This window comes from Felis catus, chromosome F2 (genome assembly GCF_018350175.1).
Source record: "Felis catus isolate Fca126 chromosome F2, F.catus_Fca126_mat1.0, whole genome shotgun sequence".
Lineage (NCBI taxonomy): Eukaryota > Metazoa > Chordata > Mammalia > Carnivora > Felidae > Felis > Felis catus.
The window spans coordinates 76,413,622-76,439,751 of record NC_058385.1 but is presented as its reverse complement, the minus strand read 5'-3'; the positions used below and the strand labels follow the sequence as shown (position 1 = coordinate 76,439,751).

The following is a 26,130-nucleotide window of genomic DNA, read 5'->3' as shown; positions in this document are numbered from 1 at the left end:
AAATGGAAGCCTTACACCTTGTTGGTGGCAGTGAAAATGGTCCAGCCACTTGGGAAAACCAGTCATCAGTGTCTCAAAACTGTTAAACACAGTTACCAAGTGACCCAACAACTCCACTCCTAGGTAATACCCAAGAAAGTGAGACTATACATCCACCCAAAAATGTGTACGTGAATGTTCACATCAGCATTATTTATAATAGCCAAGAAACAGAAATAACCCCAAAGTCCTTGACTAATAAACGGACATATAACACACAAATAAAACACAGTACATCCATACAATGGAATATCATCCAGCAATGACAAATCAACTGAATGAACCTTAAAAACAGTATGCTAAATGAAAGAAGGCAGGACAAAAGACCATACATTTTGTGCTATTGTACACAAAATGTCAAAAACTGGCAAACCCATAGAGGTGGATTAATGGTGGCACGTGACAGAATGAGGAATGGCAGGGGACAGGAAGGGGGAGTGCTTGTTCATGGGGACGCGTTTGCTCTGGGGGATGATGAAAATCTAAAACAGATAGTGGTGATGGCTGTGTAACTATGGATGCGCTATAATCCAGTCAACTGTATACCTTAAACGGGTGAAATGTATGGGATGTGAATTATATCTCCATAAAGGCTGTGTAAAAAAGCAAAAAGTAAATTAGTGGTTGCCCAGAGAGGGAGGAGAAGGGGGCGTCACTGCTGCTCATTACAAGGTTTGCTTGGGGGGGTAATAAAAATGGTCTTAGGTTGAAGTGACAGTTGCAGAACTCTGTGAATATACTAAAAGCTACTGAATTGTTTATAGGAGTGAGTTTTATGCTATGTGATTTATACCTCCATAAAGATATTAAATGGAAAAAAAAAAAAAAAAACACCACACACTAGAGGCAGAAATTCCAGATGGAAGCTCATAATTCCAGTACGTGGTATAGACAACCTGGAGTAGGGAAGCGGCAGAAAGAATGAGGAGAAGTAGATCTGGTGTTATTTATAATGGTTAATTTCATTAGAAATGGTAACATCCTAGATGAGGGGGGATATAAGCAAAGTCAAGACCGTCAATGGGCATCTGGAAAATAAGGTAAGTAACAGTGGAACATGCTGTAATCAGTTTTGCACAGGCCGAATCTGCAATGGCCCACGACACACTAAAACTGAGATGCGCCATAGCAATCAGACATAAAAACGAGAAATTTAAAAGTTAAAGATACGGATATAGACGTGAACAAGAGAGGGTTACTCAGGCCCTACACAGCACCGAGAAGGGCCTGTCGTCAAGCCCTGCGAAGAGGGCTTCTGCATGCCTAAGGCTTGATGCCGTGCTGTACCAGTCTGGCCAGATATGCCTGCCCTGGCAGTGCGGTTAGTGGGGAACCTTCGTCTTGGCTCAGGAAGTGGGGTGGTGAGTAGCCGAGGTCAGGTGCGTAGGTACGGTACGTGCACGTGACTGATCTCCGGTAAAAGCCCTGCACACTGTGGCTCAGGAGAGCCTCACTGGAGAGCAACACTTCACAGGTGTTGTCACACATCACTGCTGGGAATGTTAAACGTGTCCTTGTGTCCCTCTGCACTGCACAGGGACACCTGGAAACCGCGGCCATACTCTTCTTGGTCTTTGCCCCGTGCTCCTCTTCTCGTTGCTGATTTTGATCTGTATCTTTTGGGTGAAATAAACCATACTCACAGTATATAACACATTGTCTGAGTCCTGTGAGTCCTTCTAGAGGATTACTGAGTTTGAAGGTGGTAGTGGGGACCTCTAGCACAAGAATTCCTCTGTATACAAATGTCAGCCATAGGCAGGATTGCTTGGGGCACATTCCTGGAGCGAGAGAAGGGCTCTGGGCATCAACATAAACTAATAGAAGAAAACCTGCACAGGGGAGACCGAAAAGGGGTGGCAGGAATTTGAGAAGGAAACGGAGGTGATCGGAGCATGAGAGCCCCAGGATTCAGTGCTGCATTCACATTCTGTCAAGCAGCCAAGTACCGATTCCATGGGATTCACTAACAATAAAGGCAACACAGACTTCAGAAATAGTACTTCTGGTGAAGGGGAGAGCCGGAATCCATCTCGGGGGAATGAAGAGTGGGAGTAAGCAAGTCACAGCCACAGTGCAGGCAGGCGGGTTTTCCAGCTGTGTGGCTCCACAAAGAGGAAGAGAAAGGACTGCAGTCTGAACGAGGAAGGGAGGATCTTATGATAGAAGAAACCAGCACTTCTGAGCGTGAATAAAAGATTCAGGTGCAATAGTTTCCTGAATTATTTAGAATTAAAAACATGAAATATACTTAGTACGTTTGTAAAAAATATGCTATCTTCTCCTTACTTTTCAAAAGCAGAAATGACTTGAAACTTGAGGTAGAAGGCATCGTGCAATAAGAAAAATAGCATGAACAACAATCAAAAAAGGAAGTCAAAAGGAAGCTGAAGCAATAATAAGCAAACACTTGCAGAGGAGGAGGAAGGGAAGAAAAATGACAAATTCAACTTGCCGAGCTGCGGGAATGACTAAGATCAGGAGTCTAGATTTTACTGTACCTATGGATTCTTTCTCTAACTTATTTAGGGTACTAGGATCTCAAAAGAGTCATTCGAATCTATCATTATTTCAACCTCTCTATAACAAGCCTATTAATATGTTCCTTACCATTTTAGTAAATATGTGTGAAGATTAATAAATTATTTGTAAAGCACATTCTAAATAAAATGTGCTACATAAATGCTAAATATCTGCCCTGTTGAAAAGTGCTAGGAGGTGTGACACAAAATTGTCTGTGGCTCAAAAACAGATTCATGGGAAAGAACATAAAATCCAAAAATACCATTAAAAATTTAAAAAGGAAACAAAATTACTCTAAGCGAAGTTAGGTGATTACAACGGTGCCACAAAAATTAGAATGAAAGCCCATTTCAAACATGATCTTTGTAGGGGCGCCTGGTTGGCTCAGTCAGCGTCTCCAATAAGCGTCTGACTTTGGCTCAGGTCATGATCTCGCAATTCGTGGGTTGGAGCCCCACATCAGGCTCTGTGCTGACAACTCAGATCCCGGAGCCTGCTTCGAGTTCTGTGTCTCCCTCTCTCTCTGCACCTCCTCCGCTCACACTCTGTCTGTCTCTCTCTCTCTAAGATAAATAAACATTAAAAAAAATAAATAAAACATAATCTTTGTAAAACTACATTTTCAAGAAGACAAACAGTATAGTTGGAAAAAAATGATGGAGTCTGAGTCAACACACCTGTGTTAAGTCTGAATTTCACCAACTGGACTCACCAGCTTCGTGATTTTAGACAACTTTTAAAAACGTTAGGGGACTGCTTCTTTCAGACAGAACTACTGATAAAGTCACTGTAGTTATAATTTTCTTGGTCTTTAAAATAATGATTTAAAAAAATGATTAAAAAATTTTTCTTAATTGTTATTTTTGAGAGAGAAACAGAGTGTGAGCAGGGGAGGGGCAGAGAGAGAGGGAGACACAGAAGCAGAAGCAGGCTCCAGGCTCCGAGCTATCAGCACAGAGCCCGACGTGGGGCTCAAACTCACGAACCGCAAGATGATGACCTGAGCCGAAGTCGGACGCTCAACCGACTCAGCCACCCGGGCGCCCCCCAAAAATGATGATTTTAAATCAGGAGGGAAACCAAGTCACATGTGCCAGCTTACAGACTAAGTAACTCTACATTTTAAACTAGTCATTAGTAAATTATCATTTTAACTCCCTATCAGGAAAGTAACACTACTGTAGCATTAATTCAAACATGGGCATCAATTGTGAAGAGTGGAAAAGTGATTAGAATTCTAATTACATAGGTGTAAATGGGATTTTTCTGTCCAGTAAGTTTAGAACATATTTAAATGTGTTAGCCTAGAGAATGAGAACAAAGGTTTTAAATGTAATTATTAAAAATAATTTACTGCAATTTAGTGGATTCTCGGTCAGGAATGTTCTCTTCAGATATATTTGCCCCAAATATGCCAATGATTATGCCAAAGAGTAATCCTAGGATCAGTGTTTGTATTATACTCTACAAGAAATAGCATAAATGTTCATTATTTGAGGACTGATTAAATAAATTTTAGAACATGCATATGATGAAATATTATGCAGACGTTAAAAAGAATGGAGGGAAACGTTGCACATGCTCATATGGTCAGAGGTCCAAAATAATATAAGATTAAAAAAATAAATAAGAGAGGAGGGACTTTTAGTACAGCCAAACAAAGAGCTTGGCAAAGCCATTCCATAAAAAGCAACAACAAAAGCTGACCACACGTGTAAAAGCAACCATTTCAGAACAGTGGGAACTGACTGAAGTTATATAATAAATTAAAAATACAAGAAATGTATTCGTGTCAGGCACGAAGAGTGGGAGTCTGTGGCATTTTGTGTGGGGATGCTACCCGCCCCCGTCCCCAGCCCAGATGATGTGTCGGTACCACTGTGGGGAAAGACATGAAGACCAACAGTTTGCTGCAGGGGAAGCTCCCTTAATTTGGAAGAAGGTATGAAAAACTCCCATGCCCAGGAGCACTGTTAGTATCAGTAGCCATTTTGGTAGCAAATAAATAGAAGCCCAGTGAATCAGCAAGCCTAATACTCAGGTTCTGGGTGGGGCAAGTGACAGCCTGGCAGACTAGCCAGAAACGTAGCAGCCTTGGAGAGCCTGGATACGCTCCCCGCACATCTCTGCTGAATGGAAGGTTAAGCACATGTACAGGAGAGAATGGAGAGGGCTTAACACTCTCCACACATCCTTCCCTGACGGTGAGTCTGTATACCTGGCAAAGGAGGTAGAGGGATTAACACCTCAGTCACAAGTGAAGTATAGACCAGGGAAGATATGACGATGGACCGACCTGTGGGTGCACCCCCACAATTTTATCAGCAGGTGGCAGAAGCCTTACTAACACAGGTGTGTGAGCACAGCCTCTAAGTAATCACTGGCTGATGTCCGAGAGATGTAGCCATACAGGACACGTCCAGCAGGCCAGGCTTAAAAATAAAAGTGAGAAGTAAAAAAATTAACAAAGCTGTAAACCATGAAGTAGACAGACTCTGCAGATTTAGTCCAACTAAATTACTAAAGAAACAAACAAACAACAACTTGCGACAACAGAGCTTGAAGAATAAAACGAGTCAGAATGTAAATGTGCTATAATATGCTACCTGAAATATGGAGTTTTCAACAAAAAAGCTGGGAGACATGCAAAGAAACATGAAAACATGACAGGAAGGAAGGAAGGAAGGAAGGAAGGAAGGAAGGAAGGAAGGAAGGAAGGACGGACGGACAGGCAGTCAAGTAATAGTAAGAAACTATCTTGGAGAGGGCCCAGATGTTGGAAAAAAAAAAAAAAAAAATTTAGAAAAAAAGAAAAAGAAAGTACAACAACAACAATGATAATGAAAAATTAACCAAAGGAGCGCAACAACAGAGTTGAGATGACAAAAGAATGGGCCAGCCAACTTGAAGATAAGCCAATTAAAATGATCCAGTTAGGAACACAGAGAAGAAAGGATGAACGGAAAGGAGACTCAGAGAAATGCGGGGCACCATCAAGTGGACCAACATACAACCAATGGGAGCCCAGGGCCTGAGGGGAGCAGAGGAGAAAGAAAAAAGAGAAAAAAATTCTCAAGAAACAATGGCTGAAAATGTCCCACATTTGAAGAAAAACATGTACCTATGGCTTCACAAAGCTTAACAAGCAAGGAAGATAAGCACACACAACCATTGTCAAATTAATGGAAATGAAAAGACAAAGCCTTGGCAGCAGCAAGAGAAAAACAACAGATCACGTACATTAGCAACAAAATCATGAATGAATGCCCTTCTCACCAAAAACGATGAAGGCCAGAAAGCAGCAGACTGGCCTTCTATGACCGGAAAGAAAAAACTGTCAACCAGGAATTATACACACTATCTTTCAGAGGGTGGGCAAAATAAGGACATTCTGAGAAAAACAAAACCAGTTTTTTGGTTAGCAGGTCTCAGTTACAAGAAAGGCGAAAGGCAGTCCTTTGGGCTGAAAAGAGGTAGCACCATATGGTAACTCTACCCACAGAAAGAAAAAGGAAGCCGAAATGGTAAATGTGTGGGTTAATACAAAGATTATAAGAATACGGTACTACAAGCCAATATCCGCCATGATTATAGAGGTCAAGATCCTTAACAAGCGATTGTAAATCAATTCTAGCAACATGTAATTTCAGTGGGATCTCACCTAGTAATGCAAGGTTGGCATAACATCTGGATATCAACTAATGCAATACACTAGTATTAACAGCAACAACAACAAACACTCATTCAGGATAAAGCCTCTCAACACCTAGGGACAGAAGAGAACGTCTTCAACAAGATACAGGGCAGCAATGAAATCTACAGCTAACATCAGACTTAATGGTGAAAACTCAAAGCACCAAGAAAGATGTCTATCTTCACGACTCCTACTCAACAAAGCACTCAAAGTTCTAGTCAGCGTAACAAGGGAAAAATAAAATAAAAAACTGAATTTTAATTTCATTAAAATCCGAAAAGAAGAGGTAAAGTTTATTACAGATAACAGGACTCTGCATATAGAAAATCCTAATGATTCCATAAAAATGAAACAACACACTGGAACTAATGGTTCGGCAAAGTTACAAGACCCAAGATCAGTGTATATAAGTCAACTGCATTTCTATAACCTAGGATCACTGAAAATGAAATTTTAAAAACTGCATTCACAGTAGCATCAAAAAGTGTACAATACTTAGGAGTAAATTTAATAAAAGTATATATATGACTAGTACCTTGAAAACTATGAAACACTGCTGAAAGAAATGAAAAAAAATATCTGTTAAGTAGAGACACTTCATATTTGTGGACTGGAAAACTAAATATTGTTAAGATGGAAATAATCCCCAAATTGAGCTACAGATTCAATCCTCTATCAAAACCCCGGGAGGCTTCTGTGTGGAAATTGATAAGCTGATTCTGAAATAGATGTTGAAATGCACAGGAGCCAAAATAACCAAAACAATTTTGAAGTAGAACTTTTTCTTTGTAAAAGAATCAACAACTTGGATTTCAAATCAAAGTACTAGAAGGCTAAAGTAATTAAGGGCATGACACCGGCATTAGGACAGGCATATACATCAATGGAACAGAACTGAGAATCCAGAAACAAATCCACACATTTATGTTCAATCGATTTTCAACAATGGTGTTGCTGTTCAACGGGAAAAGAATTGTCCTTTCATCGTATGGTGCTGGGACAACTGGCCATCTATATAAAAAACGATAAACCTACATTCTACCTTCCCACCACACAAAACTTAAAATCGATCGCAGACTTGGGGCACCTGTGTGGTTCAGCGGGTTAAGCATCTGACTCTAGGTTTTCGCTCAGTTCATGATCTCATGGTTTACGGGCTCGAGCCCCACATCATGTTCTGCACTGACAGCATGGAGCCTGCTTGGGATATTCTCTCTCTCTCTCTCTCTCTCTCTCTCTCTCTCTCTCTCTCTCCCCCCCCACTTCTCCCCCTCTCTGCCCCTCCCCCACTTGCATGTGCATTCACTCCTTTTCTCTAAAAAAGAAATAAACTTAACGATAATAGACTTAAATGACACATACTATATACTAATACTATACTATGCTAATACTAATACTGTAAAAGCTAATACTATAAAAGATTAGGAAGAAAACAGCAAAAAATCTTTGTAACTGGGGGTTAGGCAAAGAGTTCTCCTGGCCAGCCTAGATTCAAGGACAGAGAAACCATGTCTTGGTGGAGGAGTGCAAAGGGGACAGGGTGGGAGGCCCTGTGGCAGCCCACGTGGCTAGGTCAACACCCCCTAAGACTGATCACTAAGACATTAAATTTACCTCTCCTTAGTCTTGTCAGAGTGCCAATGTTTATATGGGTATCTGATTCTTATCAAACTCCCCCATTAGACAGACTCCACAGGGGCAGAGAAAAGAATGTCTTTTATTAGTTTCCATGTATCTACCACATAGAAAGCACTCAAAATCTTTGTTTTTAAACTAAATGAATAAATGTATCATCATATTGGCTTGAGGGAACAAAGGGAAGCTTAAACATTTTCAGCTCCCAAGTAAAATGACTTAATACAATCCCATGTCTTGGCTTTTCCAAGGCAATCGTGATTGACAATATCCTTTCCTTGTAAATTCAACAGTTTTCTTCACAGATAATATAGTCATGATACATATGCTACAGTATGTAAAGTCAATCTACTAGACCAACCTGGGATTGCTGAAGACAGTCTTACCCCAGGCAGCTGTTTGGCAGATGTGACAGCTTCTCTAAATAAATTGTCTAAAGAGGCAAAATGTTCAATGTTTTAGTTTTTTAATCTAGAACATGCAAGTTATACAGAAGACCTAAATTAACTTTCATAATGGAAGTAGGGATACACTCTCTTTAAATAATCCCATTCTTAGCAACGTCAAAGTGTCTGGAAAGGGCTAAAAATAGACAAGCAATTGTTCCATCAACAAAGCACAAAACACCTGGCAGAAGCCAGCCAACTACCTCCACGGTGTCCTTCTTCTCTGGGCTTCTGACACTTTGGTCTGTCGTTACGTGTACCTCGCGGTACTGAAATCCTCGGCTTACGTTTCTCTCTTCTACCCTACGTGTTCCTGGAGGGTAGGGACTGCTTTTATTCATGCCTCTGGCCTGAAACCACACACAGTGCTTGGTGCCATGGAAGGCACTAACACATCCGTGTGGGAGAACAGTGGATCTGTAGGTGATTTTAACATCACGAAGAAGCTTAGGACGTGGGAGCCCCCAAACGTGAACTGGCAAGGGTGTTCTTCACCCTTCTTCGCCGTGTAGCCTTCCCGGTGCAACCTAATCTCTTTAAAAACCCCTTGCCTCGATATAAAGAAAGAAAACTGCCAACCGATTCACAGGGACCCTTTCGACAAATGAAGTGCTGTGCAAATAACAATTACTAGAAGAAATACCAGGGATGAAAATAAAGAAAGGACTTCAAAGGACAAATTAACTATCAGGGTGAACCGTACTAACAGGAATGAGGAACTTTTTGATTTCTTCCAGTGCGTGTCCCATCCGGGCATATGCTTCTGCTGGTGGAGCGAACACTTCGATGAGAACGTGGAGGTCGTCGTTGAGGTGAAAGTATTTTGCTTCCCCACTCTTCCTCAACTCTTCTTCCTGAAGAAAGAAAAACCATGCTTAAAAGCGTGTCTATATAAGAAAAGGAAAAGAAACACTATGCAGAGCTTATCTGGCATGAGGCTGTCACAGAAGATTCACTCAACAGCAAGCAGCACTACCCTTGCTGGATGGAGGTTTGAGATACAAACCTGACCCTGCCATTCCCGCAGGGAATGCTACGAAAACACCGGGGCTTCCTGCTGCTGCTGGAGAAGTCTCAGCTCCTGCCTCTGCCGGGAAGGACACCTGTGTCCCCCCAGCTCGACGCCCTCCAGGCGCCCTCAGACGCCTGGCCGGACTGGCTGATCTCCTCCGCTCCCTCTACGCTGGTTACGCCCAGTGCCCGTAGTGTGGCCACAAAGCACTACCGCCATCAAAGTGTCTGACATAACCTATTCTTTACTTGACTCTTTTCTAATTTCGCTCACGGAAGGTGGTCACAGTGGAGCAAACACCGTGACCGTCTTCTCTGGTGCTCGTCCCTGGTCTAGAAAAGTACTCAGGACACAGTAGACACTCAGCGAGTATTTTCAGTGACCAGGTAAACACTATCTCATTTCTATGTTCGCCTGTGACCGTCTTCTCTGGTGCTCACCCCCTGGTCTAGAAAAGTGCCTGGCACATGGTATACATTCAGCGAGTCTTTTCAATGAAGAGGTAAACATTATTTCATTTCTATGTTCATTTGTTCATTCACATATTCATTCAAAAAAGCATTTCTACATGCCAGGCACTATATCTGAAGATAAAAACGAATAAAATAAATGAAAGATCTTATTACATGATTTTATGATACGCATTAAAAAAAAACAACTTTGTTTTTATTTGTTTACATAATGAAACTCAGGGGGGAAATTAGGAGGGAAAAAAAACCCCAGATCAGAATGGGACAAGTGATTTTCGCCCATGATCTCCTAACTAGCATTCATTAGAGTGGCAAAGGACAGAATCTGGGACTTTTAAAATTTAAGTCTTTGTTTCCAACATTCAAATGAGACAGATTGAGATGAGTACGTACCTACATCTAGAGTGATTTCCCAAACGGCGGAAACCTTGCTAGCACCTCCAAAACACCAGCCCCACATGAAAGGGAACCCTAGAACTCCTGGCAACAACACCTTTTAATTCCACCACGAGCTAAGAGGTCAAAGAGGCACAAACACCCTTGACCTCACCACTTAAGGCTTCAACTTCTGTTACTTAACTAATCTGCTCTCTTATAAAGAAAAGAGAGATCTACATATGTAATATGAAAAGGGCACGGGGTTTTGAGTCAGATACACCGCACTCCTAGCTGTGCCAGCCACAGCCCAACGGTAGGCCATCTGTTCTAATCAGAACATTGGCCATCGCTTCATCTCATACTCTGCCTTTCACAGCTGAAGGTTTAAACATCGAATTATATGTTCAACAGTTCACTTTTGGAAGCATAAACTAGAGAATTAAACATTTCTTACCCATTCTACGATGGGCTCCAATTAATGATGATAATGACAGGCCGTCACTGTGACTCACGGTGAAGCACTGTCATCGCTACAGCGGAAGTAAACTGGAACAGCAGAGCTTTCTTATCCTAACCCGCCGTCGCACATCTCCACAGAGTGAGAAGCTTTACCAGATTCTTCCCTGGGTTCATAAGGACTGGCAACATGGTGTGCGGGGAAGAACACAGACTTCGTTTGGACTCCTGCATTCGAATCCCAAATCCAACATTTACCCTGTAACTTTGGGCAGGTTACTTTATCATCGCGAAGCGGTGATTTTAAGCGGGGAATAAGAGTATAGTATCAACGGCTCGTAGGGTTGTTGTGGTAAGAAAGGAGTTATTAGAATAGTGATGAGGAGTTACTAGCAATATGATGGAGTGGTAATAAAAAAAGGAGTCTCCTGTTTAAGGACACAAAAAGTCCTTACAATGAGGCGTAGTACATCAGAAAGACTCAAAAAGTGAACATAGCATCAATTATTCTATCATTCTGTAATGCGGATGGGAAGAGCAAAACGGCCGGCACGTCTGGCACAAACTCAAGGCTCCACAGACCACACGTTATAGTGATTGTTATGCTACAAACCCAGCTGATACAGGGCGGTAACGACTCCCATAATTTCATCCATGTAGAAAACACAAGAATAAAATAAATTACGGTCTCGTTAGAATTTAGACAGTGAACACTTTGAAAAGCTACAAGATTTTAACATTAAGTAATGGAAATCTCTGCAGCAATCCACATTATTTATTAACTGAGAATTTCTGCAGGCTGAGAGGCTCAACAGAAGCCAGCGCTCCAGAGTTCAGGCCGTGAGGACCGACTGCAGGACGGCAGGTGGGACCCCAGTAAGTCCCCATCTGTGTAGAAATCATCGCTCGTGGTCACGTCAGTGAAACGCCTTGAAGGTGTAACCAATGGCCGTGCGTGTGCATGGCAGGACGAGCAAGGCGGTGGGGTGGGGCGCAACAGGCTATTGTTCACTGTACTGAAGAATTTTAAAAAGAGAGTGACAGACTCCAGACTTGACATTAGGAGTTCGAAGCTCAAAGAGCCAGCGGCAGCCTGGAGGGTGTCACCGCTCACGGCCGAAGGCCGGCGGAGGCCCCAGACGGAAGCACAGTCGAGGCCCGTGTGCCGCGGAAGGACGACGCACACGGCCCGGCCATCTCTCGTGTGGGATTTAGGAAAATGTCTGGAGAGCAGCGAAGACCTGAGAATTGGACCGGCAACATCAGAGAGGATCCAGACAACCCCGGGTTTTCGAGGGTCACAGCCCCGCTGAACCTTCGGCCCTGGCAGAAGCCAGTCTGCTGGAGCTCTTCCTACCCTGTTTCGAGAAGCCGAGGTCGTTCCGTGAAAGGAGAGGACAATCCTCAGGCTTTGTCACTGTTCCTCAGGATGACCTCCTGGCCCATGATCCCTGCCCGGCCCGGGGATGCAGAGAACAAGAGAGCTCGCGGTAAATGGCAACATCCCCTTGCGTGCACACGACGCTCCCTCTCCGTCTTGCCAACGAGGATCGGGGGCCTTTTACTAGAGTGACTGCACACCGAGAAGAGGTACCCGGCGGCCCGAGGATTAACGAACCTGACTCTGAGCCAACGCTGCTCAACTGAAGGCCACTGATGAGGGTGGAGAGTGGGGTCCATGGGTCAAGAGATAAAGGACTTCTGAGCCCGCTGCTTGACAGCAGGCTTAATGGACTGTGAACCTACAATGTACTCTACTTCCCCAGTTCCGGGGTGTCCTGCGGGAATGGAAATGACCAGCCACTTACAGAATCTCTATATTCTCAGACCCATGTGGTCAAGGACAGAGAAAGGAGAGGATTAGTGAAGGGCTGGTAAGTGGTCTAGGAAAGAAGCCTCAACAGGTAAGAGAACCGAGTGCCCCATGCAATGCAGAGCAGACACTCAGTGACCAGGGAGCCAAAGGGACTAACTGTAGATGTCAAAGCACCTCATTCCCCGCCCACCTCAGTGCTACTCAAGGGGCTCCAATAAGGGGTCTGTGGTGAGAGAGAGGGAGAGATTAGATATTACTTCACAACACAGACTCCTCTGGAAAAGATTCCTGGCTACTGCACTGCTGAGTGTCCGCTGTGCCAACGGCAGAGAGAGCCCTTAAAATGACACCATAATCTGGACAGACCACCAAGCCCAGATAGCAAGCTGATAGTATTTAGGACCCCTTTCATTAAACGGATAGCCAGGCACTTGCTATTACTTGGACATATGATCTAACCAAAGACTTGCCTTCCCTGCTTCCCTTCTACCTGTAAAACTGTCCGTGGATGCCCTGATCACGGCCACCGTAAGCCATAAAATGTTACTTCTGACCAAGCCCCCCCCCCCTTAACAGCAAACAAAATAAGCAGTACAATGTAGATGAATTTCCCTGGGCATATCACGTACCTCATGACCGGATGGCCTTACTGAAGACCTCATTAACGTATCAGCAAGGATTGGGTATTTTTGTACAAGATACACAGAATTTCTAACCAACTGACCAAAATACGGTTCCCTTTCCTCCATCCAGAACAGATGAGTCAGGGAATCAAAGGAACATCATCTGAGACAGCAATGCTTAGTGAGTAGTTAACCTAACCTGGCCCACACCAGAATCATTTCAAACCCCGCCCCCTGAAAATTCATTTTGAGATTCTACCCTCAAAAGAGGCTGTATGGGAATCTTTATATTTAACAGCATCCCATGTGTGTCTGATACACAGCCATGTTTTAATCAAATAATTTAATAAGCTTCCTTGATTAACTCATAATACACTCAGGTTCCCTAAATCTCAGGTTTTCTACACATAAAACAAGAAAAATATTATGTACCTTCCATCATTTTTGCAGGGAGAACATGGAGTAATGCCTGTAACATGTTTCACAGAGTGCCTGACTCACAAGCAGATGGCAGCTATTTTTTCTTATAAAAGCCTTTGTTTCGATGGACTTTTGTGTGGGGAGGCTGGATTTTGTGTAAATAACTTTCTTGTCGGACACAATCATCGTCTGACCTTTTATGGTAAGTGACCACTAAATGCGGACTCGGTTTTCAGGAATGTCAATCTTTTCACCACGACAGAACAATAAAATGGTAACAGAGAACACTGTCAGGGATAGCACGGCACGAAACGTGAATGCTTCTTTCAAAGGTGGTATATTTGAGAAAGTGATCGATAAAAACAACTCCATTAACTTTAACTTCTTAAAAAAGGAGGAGGTTAGCGTGAATACATCCAAGGAGAACAACTGTGTGTTGGAACGCTAAGCCATTATTAAAGCGTCTAAAATCGACTTGAACCTGGTAAAACATAAAGGGTATCAAATGAAGGGCAAAAAGGGCAAATAAAGGTGTACACTTTATGAACTCAACCATGTGAAATACAAGCTTACAAAAAAGGCCCAAAGGGACTCATCTAAAATGCCAACAGTGGCCCCGAGACCACAGATAACTTTGATTTCTCTTCATGGGAATTTCAGTCTCACTGATCTGTCTACCGGGTGTTGTATCTACAATCAAAACCACAGGTATTGCTACTTCATTTTACAAATGAATGTGATAGTTACAGACGTACGTGTAAGACACTGCATGTTCTGACACTGGCCCGAGTGACTCCATTTTTGGCCATATTCCAGACTCACCGCCTTCTACAACGTTTCCATATAACTTCATTTAAGATCCTAGCTAGCTCTTAAATAATTTGTATTAATATGATGGATACTCTAAAGGTGGATTATACAACCTGTCTCCAAAAGCAGCCATTGTCTACAACGAATGTTACCTTTGCCTTGTCTCGCATGGAACCTTTTCCAAGGATGGACATTTTTGTCAAGGTTTCTTCTTGTAAGCGCTTCAGAGAATTGCCACGGGGACCCAAAAGTTTCCCCACAAAGTTGAACTAGGAGAAAACAAACAAACCAAATTGGTAAGTCATATCTGAAAGTAATTTATTAATCTTGAACGTCAGGAAACACGACAGTACACTGCACATTACTAATTAACGTCAGATATTTAAGTTCCTACTATATGTATCACACTGTAATGTTTTTCACAAACCCCATAAAATGGGGTTAAAAATTGTAAAGTAAAAAAACCAACCATTTCAATGATGGCTAGATTTCACAAATTATAAATGAAGCTAATTCCCAGAATTCGTAAGTTGTTGTCCTGACACTTTCAGTAGGCATCTGACATGAAGCACAAACAGTGTTAGCATGAGGATGTGGGTGGGGAAGAGGTAATGTGCACTGGGCTGGTCATTATGGAGCATCTGGGTCCTTCCACCTGGTCAGTCAACCAGGGAGTGCACTGGCCTAGATGAGTTCTCAAGCAGTCAGTGGCTCACAAAGCTTTATGACAAAATTCATCTAACTCTTCTATTTTTTTAACATTTATTTATTTTTGAGAGACAGAGTGAGACAGAGCGTGACCAGGGGAGGGACAGAGAGACAGAGACACAGAATCAGAAGCGGGCTCCAGGCTCCAAGCTGTCAGCACAGAGCCTGATGCGGGGCTCAAACCCATGAACTGTGAGATCATGACCTGAGCAAAAGTTGGATGCTTAACCAACGGAGCCACCCAAGTGCCCCAACATCTAACTCTTCTAAAACAACTAGCTTTGGAAATGTTGACAAAATAGTCTAGATTCTACGGGGTTCTTTATTTAACAGGCAGCGTAGAAGTAAATTCATTAATGGCATAGATTCTGAGGCTACACTGCCGTGGTTTTAAGACATGGTTTTTCCATTTACCAGCTGAGTAACCCGGCTAGTAACTGCGTTACCTAATCTTTCTGTACCTGGGATTCCTCATCTACAAAATGAGAATGGCAAATGACAACACAACCCACCCTCATAAGGCCTTTAGGAGAATTAAATGGGTCCATATAAAAAAAAAACAGAACAATGCTTAGCACATAATAGATAATAAATATATCTTGAATGAAAGAGTATTTCATGAATGAAAGGATATTATTAGGAATTTCACACAACTGTTAAAAGCGTTACTATGATTAAGTTGTGAATATTTCTTGTTCCCAAAAGGAAAAGTCAGCCCTACTGACTAGGCAATCTTTGGCAAGATTGCAGATTACAAACTTACGCAGCTGCTGCTTTGGTATCAGCTCTCGTCCACAATCTATGCCACTGCTGTGCTGTTGCTGTTTTTAAAAGACAATTGTTCCTCAATTTCTCTATGGAAAGTGAAGTAATATTCTTAAAATACGAGCTTCTAAAAAATCAAAATGGTATTTTTTCCTTGCTCACTTTTAATTTTATTAGTCTTCAATGAAAACTCAAATAACTACAGTATTTTTGACCTTCAAATTAAATATTTTTTTTTAAAATTTAAAGTCAATTACTTTTTAAAAAATAGAAATGATACAGAGTTAAAAATATCAAATAATACAACGTAGGAAAAAATCAGTGTCTCCACCCACGGATCCCTACCTTATTTCTTGGTTCCCCATTTGCTCTGCTTTATCTTTCTGGAAATTCTTATGTGTCTATCAGGATCTCCTGGTTTGGAACTCTAAATTTCTCTCTTATTCTTCCTCTTTCTCTTTCATCTTCTCTCTCTCTCTTTTACTTTTTGGGAGATTTAAGTATATTTCCTACATATCTATTGATTTTTTCATTTTTGCTATCAAACGTTTAACTACTAATAGCATTTTCTTATATTTGTTCCTTTTTTACAGCATTTTAAAAATATTTTATGTAATTGATACAAATTCTTATCTTTCTGAGGATTTTAATGCAGTGCCCCCTTCCCCCAAGTTGGAGCTTATAGCATCTGCTGCTTCCAACAGATTCATGTTGTGCGAATTGGTCTCTTCCTACATGATCGGCTTTCCTCAAGTGACCAGTAATCCCCCCTGCTGCCTGCTCTTAAAAATTTAAGGTTGCAGCTCAAAAACATTACCTGGACACCCTGGAACTCCCTGATCTCCCAGGAGGAGGTATCAGCCTGGCTGCTGGAATGTTGGGATTCCCACTTTTATTTAAGGGAAATAATGCCCTCATTTTCCAGTGTGGCATCTCTAGGCCTCAGTTGAATCCGTCTGGGTCTCAGAGCCCAGAGTTTCTTTATTCAACCCCTTCAGGAAATCTCTAGTCTGCTGTAGGTTAAGAAGGCAGATGCCTGGCTTCATAAGCTGGGAAGAGCATCCAGTGGTCTAACTACTACTTCCTTTTTTAAATTTTATTTCTAGAGAAAGAGCATGTGCTAGCAGGGGAGGGTGCGGAGAGAGAGAGAAAGAGAGAATCTCCAGCAAGACCCACCTCGGCACGGAGCCTGATGTGGGGCTCAGTCCCATAACCCTGGGATCGTGACATGAGCCGGAATCGAGAATCAGATGCCCAACCAGACTGAGCCCCCCAAGTGCCCCTAACCACTTCTCACATAAGCTCTGAACCAAGTCTCCACTTCAGTTCTGCCCCTAAATCCACCTTCTCAGTAACTGGCATCTAGGATTCCGGAGTTTTCTCAAGGTGTTCCCACACCACTGACCAAATTTCTGGGACACTTTCTCTGGCCCTGTGAGCTTGGATTCTTCTTTCTCTGCTCTCCTAAGTCATTACCATTTGTCCATTTATTTTGCAGCCACTGAAATCTCACTCCAGTCATTGGCCTATTGTTGCCTCGCCCTTCCATTCTTGTCTTTGAGGATCTGTGCCTTTTTACTTCATTTACATTCATTTAGGCAGGTTTCAAGGATGGCATGAGAATAAATTTGTGGTCAAACAGCCATATTTGCATCACGTCTTTAGTAGTTAAATATTTCCCCATTAATAAAAACTAAGAGGCCTTAGAAATCATCCAGTCCAAACATCTAATTTTATACTGAGAAAACTGAAGCCCACAGAATGGTAGGATTTATTCAAGGTCACTTGTAAAACATAAAGACACAGGCCTCTACATACAGAGGAAAAATATTTTTATGATTTTATATGCCTTCAGGAGTTTCTTTCTCCATTTAACTTCTATTAGTCTTTCCTTCACAAAAAGTACATAAATGAGTACTTTGGCAAGCAGAAGATTTTCACCGACTTCTCTGTTCAAGCATGTATTGTGCAGGAGTCATGTGTCCCAGGTCAAGTCCCCCTCACGGGTGTCGGACTTCATCCACAACACAGGGACCTTAGGACCCACCGGCGGTGCCGGTCATATGAATTAAATACGGAAATGTATAAAAAATCACCTAACAGAGCAACCAATAGATGGTGCGTATCCTATGCCAAATGGGTAAGGAATAAATTGATGAATTCAGCTATTATGAACATACATAATTTTACGTGAACAACACCCACCGGTTACCACACACCGACTACCCTCCGACGGCAATGCATACTGAACCGGCACGGCCGTGCCCAGGTCTGCGGCTGAGAACTGAGAGCGCGGACCCTCAGCGTCCTTAATGCTGACTCACAACGACGGCAGTACGCTCGGTTGCTTGGTCGGTTCTCAACCCCTGATTGCATCACCTTCCCGGGAGAATCTGGAAATACTTAGCATGTTTGCTTGTCACGATGACCGTAGGTCACTCCTGGCACTTAGTGGGCAAAAGCCAAGACTATCACACATCAGAAACGGAGGGGACTGCCCTTCACAATGAAGGAGTGTCCTGTGTAAAATGTCAACCGTGTCCCTACTGAGAAACACCGCTGGGGAGAGGAGCCACCGACTCCGGTCCCTCTCTACATCTTGGGCTTAAAGCCCTTGCTGCTCCTTCTTGCGATTACACGATCGGTTCCTCCGTGGATTCTCTAAGGTGCCATCATGTCCTTCAACAAACCAAACCAACAAACCATAAGCCGCCCAGGTGGGTACCTACAACAAGACGAGGCCTAAGTGATGCATGGGCTGTGAGAGCCTCTTGCATCCTTCAGACAACAAGAATGGTACAGGAGTTGGGGAGCACGGCTGTCTCAAGTGCCCAAGTTCTAGGACACGCTGGTGCTCCCAGGCCACAGCCTTCTGAAGCAGCGGGGCGCCCTCTTACCGGCAGTGTGGCCACGGCAGTTCCTTAGCCCTCCCAGTCCCCAGTGTCACCATATTTGCCCCAGTGGAGGCTGCAGCACTGAAGGGTTATCAGGAAGATTAGAGCACAACAGATAAGTGTGCCCCGAGGATGCCGAATTTAACCAGCCCCCGTGCTCCTAAAACAGTGATGATGAGGACAGCCTGGGACCCTTTCCCATTCCTGGGAATGGCTCCCTGCAGAGTTCCTCCTCCTCAGGGGATTTAGATAAGGCCTGTAGATGATTCCCGGTTCACCTAAGAGCAGGCCCACCCAGACCCTGGACCTTCCCATTCTTTGCCTCACAAAAGACTGGCCAACCTGTCTGTCCCCACTGACCAGCCAGAAAACGTCCTCTTCACCTCACCTGATCAAACTTCAAAGAAGTTCTCGTTGGCCTCACGCCCCTAAATGTGACCCACAGGCAACCTGGGCCAGCACACAATCCCTGAAGGTACCCCCACTTCCAGGCACCAGCCTCAGGGTGACCGTTCTCTGACCTAGTGTCCCATCATGCCGTCGCCACACCCTCCTGGCCTTGGGCCCGGCTCCCCTTGTGCCCGCTGACTGCTAGGTCGCTGACAGATCTCAGGAGGCTCAGAGCCCCTGCTATTACAAGTCCCCCTTCCTGTTCTAATAATAATTTTTTAATGTTTATTTATTTTTGAGAGAGAGAGAGAGAGATCATGAGTGGGAGAGGGGTAGAGAGGGGGAGATAGAGGATCCAAAGCAGGCTCTGCACAGACAGCACTGAGCCCGATGGGGGACTCAAACTCATGAACTGCAAGATCATGACTTAAAAGCCAAAGTTGGACACTCACCCGAATGAGTCACCCAGGTGCTCCATAATAATACTTTCATTTTGTTTAATGTTTATTTATTTTTGAGAGAGAGCAAATGGAGAAGGGGCAGAGAGAGAGGGAGACACAGAATCCGAAGCAGGCTTCAGGCTCCGAGCTGTCAGCACAGAGCCCAACATGGGGCTTGAACCCACGAAGTGCGAGATCATGGCCTGAGCCGAAGTCAGACACTCAACTGACTGAGCCACCCAGGCACCCCCCAATAATGCTTTCAAATAAAATCTTTCCTTAACCTAAGTCAGGATTTGTTTTCTGATAACTGGATTTGTAAATGAGAACTTAATACATTTTAACTTTCATTTTTTATTAATAATTTCATCTGTCCACAGATTTGAATAAGAGGTGAAAGTATTATTTCCAAGATCAATGATATTTTTCCAGATGCCAATTAGTACAGAACTGTATTATACTACAAATTTTATAACTGTAAATAGGAAACTTTGTGCAAACGATTACAAAGGATAAACCAACACAGAATAAGTATATTTGAGTTTCACTGCATAACGTGTAAGATCCTGTAATTATGTTCTTTGTTGGAAAAGACCAAATGTTTTTCTGAACTAGCTTTAATTGACTTAAACTATATTTGTGACAGGACACTGCTCCTTGGGGAACAATTACACATAAGCTGTCATTTCATAAACAACTAAGCCTCAAGAACATGTCACAGTCTCCATTAAAAGGTTCCCTTAATTGGGTGCTCATCAAAAAGTTGGTTAGTCCAACAAAGGGATGTTTTATTGACCTCCAACTGCACACTAAAACTGAACTTGTAACCTCTGCCAACATAGCCTCAACCGTTATCTTCCAGAGCTCCCCAGCCCAGTAAACGGCCCTGCCGTCAGCGCCGACTCAAGCCAGAAACTTCCGCGAGGGCAATGAGGAGACCTTTTGTGTTCACTGGTCTACCACCTGTGCAGAGGGAGCATTTAATAAATGGATTCATTATATCTAACAATTTCACCTCTCTGGGTCCCTTACACCTGTCTATTTTTCTGCAGATGCCACAAACTCCCAGCCAAGGCCACCGTCATCGCCCACTGTGCCCGCTACGGAAGCCTTTCTCCGTGTCAACCTCGATATCCTAAATCAGCACAGCAGTCTTCACACAAAGGTCACTTTGGGACATTCTGAGTAAAACACAACTCCCAACAACCTTCTGAATGAAGTCCCGATGTCCTGACGCTGCTGAGAAAAGCCCCTCCTGACCCAGCTCTTGTCTACCTCTCTGGCTTCTCCACTTCCCTGCTCTTGACTTCTGCCAGTCTGGATTTTGTGTGGTTTCTCGAAACTACCACATCCCAAGAACTACCCATTTCGGCTCAGATGGGAGAGCTGGAAAGAACGAACATCACTCTTGCCCTTAAAACCCGAAGAAAGCTGGACAGAATGCAAGTTAATGCTGAAGTCCCAGGGCAAACACCAACCGCACCCAGGGCAGGGTACAGGCACCTGCTGGGAGAAACAAGATTCGAGCGCCTGCTAATCTGGGGCGGGCTCGCACCAGAGCAGGAAGCCCTGAAGGCCACAGAATTAGAGGAGCTGACACTTTGTTAAAGGTCTTCCGGGCAGGAACTCAACACTCACACCCCCAGCCTCCATGGGCCCACAGGGGGATCAGGGAAAGACTCAGCAGCCACCGCTGAGATCTGCTCAGACCCACACCCTCATCTGCAGGAGCAAAGACAACAAAACCACTCACCCCCCCCCCTTTTTTTTTAATACTTAAAGATCAACAAAACATGCAGTTAGGTCGGCGTCTGCCCTCTGTACTGTCATTACTGCTGCAACACTGGTGAAGTGGCCAACTTGCTCTAGGTGGAGAGTGGAAAACACAGGAGATGACGAGCCCGCCCATGCTGAGTTTCAGGTTTCAGCAGCAGCAGCCGGGTGACAGACAAGTGCAACTTACATGCAGACCACCGCGTCTACTAACTGCCAGGAAGCGTCCATGGAGCCCCTGGTGTTCACGGTGGGCTGGCCTGTGATGGTTACAGGGAAGTGGTGTCCTGTGCAAGGACATGGGGACAGAGGACTTCCTGCAACGTGAACAGTAAGTGCAAAGGCCCTTGAATTAGAAGGCGCTTCCAAGAACAAGGAGCTGGGAGCCTGGGGGGAGCAGAGCTAGTCTGGGCTGGGAAGTCAGACACAGGGTAAAAGAGACGGGCATCCAGCGGGCCTTGGAGGCCCTAAGAGTCTGGATTTAAGTTCAGAATGTAAATGCAATCTGGGTGGTTTCATTTTCGCTCTGTATTCTGGTCACTGCTTAACTGTTCCCTATTGATATGACCCCCCTCTCTCAACAATGGCAAACTTTACCTGGTGGGAAGAAGGGGGTGAAGTGAGCGTACTGGCAGTCCCTGCTCTTGGCCTGCTGTCTCCTGGGGCCACGGGGCTTGTGCGGCAGGAGCCTCAAGCACCCAGAGCCCACACTCCCCTCCTCCTGTTTCCCCACGTGACACTTAGCATATCGCCTTTCGTGTTAGATTCCCGAGAAGAGGGAATGTGTTATACTCAACTCTGAAAGCAACACCTTAATTCCCGTCTCCATTCTTAACAGTCTGCTACATGCGTAGTCAGGCATTTATATATAAAGGGCACTGAATCAGCAAAATCAACAGAATACACTAATGAGCCCTGGGTCGGGGAATCTGGTCTCCTGGCTACTACTGCCTGAGAAAGCCATAGCTGTATCAGCAGTATCACAAAATATAAAACTCTTTGGCACAACAGGAAAAGAATTTCATAGCGTCGAGTCCTTTCAGTGGCAGAGTCCCTCCTGCTCACCATGCCAAACACGTGCATAAGTGTTACGGGATCTTCCCCAATAGTAACCGAATTCTTCCACACTCCCTTCGCATCGGCTGTTCTTAAATGCACTTGACCAGCCAAAATGAAATCCTGAGATGAACCTGACACCTGCTAAAAGCAAGCCCTTTGTCCATTATGGCTTTCTCCCCTCCCGACCCCCTGACCTGAACCCTGCAGCCCTAGACTGTGGCCAGCATGTGCCTGCGCGGGTCACTTCACCAGCCCTGCCCGGCCCGGCAGCGAGAAAGCAAGACTCAACAGTTACGCTTTAATGCTACCTTAGTTATCTGTAGCTACACAGCAGACTAACCCAAAACTTAACAGCTTTAAACAATAACCATGTATTTATTTGCTCATAATTCAGCAACCTGAGCACCGTGGGGGAGCGCTGGCAGGCAGGCAGACCAACAGGGACTGACCAACCAGGGCTGGAGGACCGAGTCCCAAGACGGCTCACCCCACCTCTGTTCTGCAGGAGGAGGCGGTCAACTGGGGTCCGCAGTTCTTGCTTTCAGTGATTCTCCCCCACCTGGGTATCCTGGGCTCCCGCTTATCAGGGTGACCTCCAGGGGGCAGACCTTTTACACAGATACACGGTTTCGAAGGTCAGAAAGGCAGAAGCTGGCGCCCGTTAGCTGGCGTACATCAGCTCTGCTGCAAGCTCCGAGGGGAACGAGCTGTATGGTCAGGAGACACTCAGGAAGGGCACCGCGCAGGGCATGGGTACAGGGAGCAGTCCTGGGGGCAGAGCACCACCACACCTAACAGTGACAGAGCAGTCCTTTAGCAAAACGTTAAGTTTTCAAAGCCTCACATCAGTCTTTTCTAGACCTACCTTATTTTCTCTGAGTGTCGGGGAGGGCATGGGCAGAGGCTGTGACCCCTGAGCGCTGAGACCCTGCCTCATTCATGCATGCAATAACCCAACAACTGCCCACAACAGCACCTCACTTCCTGCAGGCCACAGTGCTCCACGCACTCGTAGAAAATGGTGACTGTCAATCAGAATTAATGTCCAGAGAACACTAATCACTAACCACGATGTCACCTAAAGAAAGCCTAGAGTGTGTCACAGCAGCACGACGGAGGGTGGCAGACCTCCGGTATATGGGTCCTAACTGGCCACCAGCATCTTGTGATTAAGTGTCTTATAAAATCTAAATGTTCATTAAAATGCTTAAAAAGACATCTGAAAACAACCACAAATTAAAAGGGTGCTAGGGCTCCTGGGTGGCTCAGTCCGACTGAGCATCCGACATCAGCTCAGGTGATGATCTCATAGTTCATGAGTTCTAGCTGCACATCGGGCTCGCTGCTGACAGCTCAGAGCCTGCTTGAGATTCTCTCTGTCTCTCCCTCTCTCTGCGCCCCCCCCCCCACTCTCTCTCTCAAAAATAAATAAACCTTAAAAAGTAATAGGGTGCTGAGATAAACAAGGTAGTTTAGTTCTACAGAGATGGGTCTGAAGTAGGATATGAGACACAAAAGGGAGAATATAAGAATTTCTAAAAAATGCTTGGATACAGCATGAAGTATACAGCTTATTAATTTAAGAACTAAGAAGATGTGGGGCACTTGGCTGGCTTAGTTGGTTAAGCATCTGATTCTAGGTTTCGGCTCAGGTCATGATCTCATGGTTTGTGGGATGGAGCCCCACATCAGGCTCTGTGCTGACAGTGCAGAGCCTGCTTGGGATGCTCTCAATCTCTCTCTCTCTCTCTCTCTCTCTGCCCCTCCCCTGCATGAGCACGCTCTCTGTCTCTCTCAATAAATAAATAAACTTTAAAAAATTAAAAAAAAAAAAGAGCTAAGAAGATGTAACAAAGGAAGGAGGGCCAAAAGGGAGCAAGCAGGTCACCAGTGACAGCAAATGTGGATGCACCCTTGGCTATTTCTCACATCAGGCAGCAAAGAATTATCCCCACCACTGGTCCTCACACATCACATGGAGACATACAAGTACACACACACGCACTCATACGTGTGTACATATGTGTATTAGTGTATGTATGTATAAACCCGTTTAAAAATTCTACATCTGTTCCATTACTACTACAATACTTAGGGCAACAGATTCAGCATTAACGATAGATGAAATAGTTCCAGTATGAGAAGACTCTTCTTCTTGTCATATCCAACTGGATCACAGTTGCTTTTACTTTGTTGTAAGGCTGAGCTTGTACTAAGCACAGGGGAAGGATCAACACTGCCATTTTTCTTGCTCATTTCAAATGTATTTTTAGACCTTCAATTCAGTTTCTTCTGCAATAATCTTTGCCCATTTAAAGTAAGTTTAACTATCAGCAAAACTAAAAGGGAACCGATGGAATGGGAGAAGATATTTGCAAATGACCTACCAGATAAAGGGTTAGTATCCAAAATCTATAGAGAACTTATCAAATTCAACACCCAAAAACAAATAATCCAGTGTAAGAAATGGGTAAAAGACATGAATAGACACTTCTCCAAAGACATCCAGATGGCAAACCGACACATGAAAAAATGCTCAACATCACTCATCATCAAGGAAATACAAATCAAAACCACCACAATGAGATACCACCTCACATCTGTCAGAATGGCTAACATTAACAACTCAGGCAACAACAGATGTTGGTGAGGATGCGGAGAAAGAGGATCTCTTTTGCACTGTTGGTGGGAATGCAAGCTGGTACAGCCACTCTGGAAAACAGTATGGAGGTTCCTCAAAAAATTAAAAATAGAACTACCCTATGACCCAGCAATTTATCCAAGGGATACAGGTGTGCTGTTTCAAAGGGGCACATGCATCCCAATGTTTCTAGCAGCACTATCAACAATAGCCAAAGTATGGAAAGAGCCCAAATGTCCATCGATGGATGAATGGATAAAGATGATGTTGTGTGTGTAATCCACACAATGGATTATTACTCGGCAATCAAAAAGAATGAAACCTTGCCATCTGCAACTACGTGGATGGAACTAGAGGGTATTATGCTAAGCAAAATTAGTCAGAGAAAGACAAATATCATATAACTTCACTCATGAGAACTTTAAAATACAAAACAGATGAACACAAGGGAAGAGAAGCAAAGAAAAAAATATATAAAAACAGGGAGGAGGACAAAACATAAGAGACTCTTAAATATGGAGAACAAACAGAGGGTTGCTGGAGGGGTTGTGGGAGGGGGGATGGGCTAAATGGGTAAGCGGCATTAAGGAATCTACTCCTGAAATCGTTGCACTGTATGGTCATTAACTTGGATGTAAATTAAGAAATAAACAGAAAGAAAGCAAGAAAGCAAGAAAGCAAGAAAGCAAGAAAAGTTGAACTAAAACTAGGTAATGCCATCCATGAATCCCTAACAAGGCACATACAACAGCTATACGCCCTAACATAGTGCGAGCAAATTAAGACTACCTTTTGCACTGTGGGATTCCCCCTTTACCAGAGGGTACTGTCTCAGGGTGCACACAACTGCATGGCACTTACAGGAACCACATAATGGATCTAGCATTAATCTATGTACTAAATATGAAGTTTACTTTCTCAAGTGGAGCATGGGCTCTGGAGGCAGATTTCTGGGATTCAAATGCCTGTTACTTAGTAACTGTGAACCTGTAGCAAATTACTTCTCTATTCTTTAGCTGTTTCAAATGTGAACAGGAGATAATCATTTCCTCCGAAAGTCGTAAAGATTAAGTAAGTTAATAATGTAGGATGCTGGAACAGTGTCTGACACACAGGAAACCATAAGCTACCTACACAC

At 43.9% G+C, this 26,130-nt stretch overlaps 1 protein-coding gene across 5 annotated transcripts in view; it reads right to left on the bottom strand.

The window, feature by feature from the left end:
- Positions 1 to 26,130, bottom strand: part of KHDRBS3 (KH RNA binding domain containing, signal transduction associated 3) — a 190,236-nt gene that overhangs the window by 89,013 nt on the left and 75,093 nt on the right. For all 5 annotated transcript variants that reach the window (XM_019823178.3, XM_023248662.2, XM_023248659.2 and 2 more), the window contains exons 3-4: positions 14,475 to 14,591; positions 9,045 to 9,191 (exon numbers count right to left, since the gene is read on the bottom strand). In XM_019823178.3, coding sequence (XP_019678737.1) covers positions 9,045 to 9,191; positions 14,475 to 14,591 — 264 coding nt within the window. The remainder of the gene's footprint in view (positions 1 to 9,044; positions 9,192 to 14,474; positions 14,592 to 26,130) is intronic.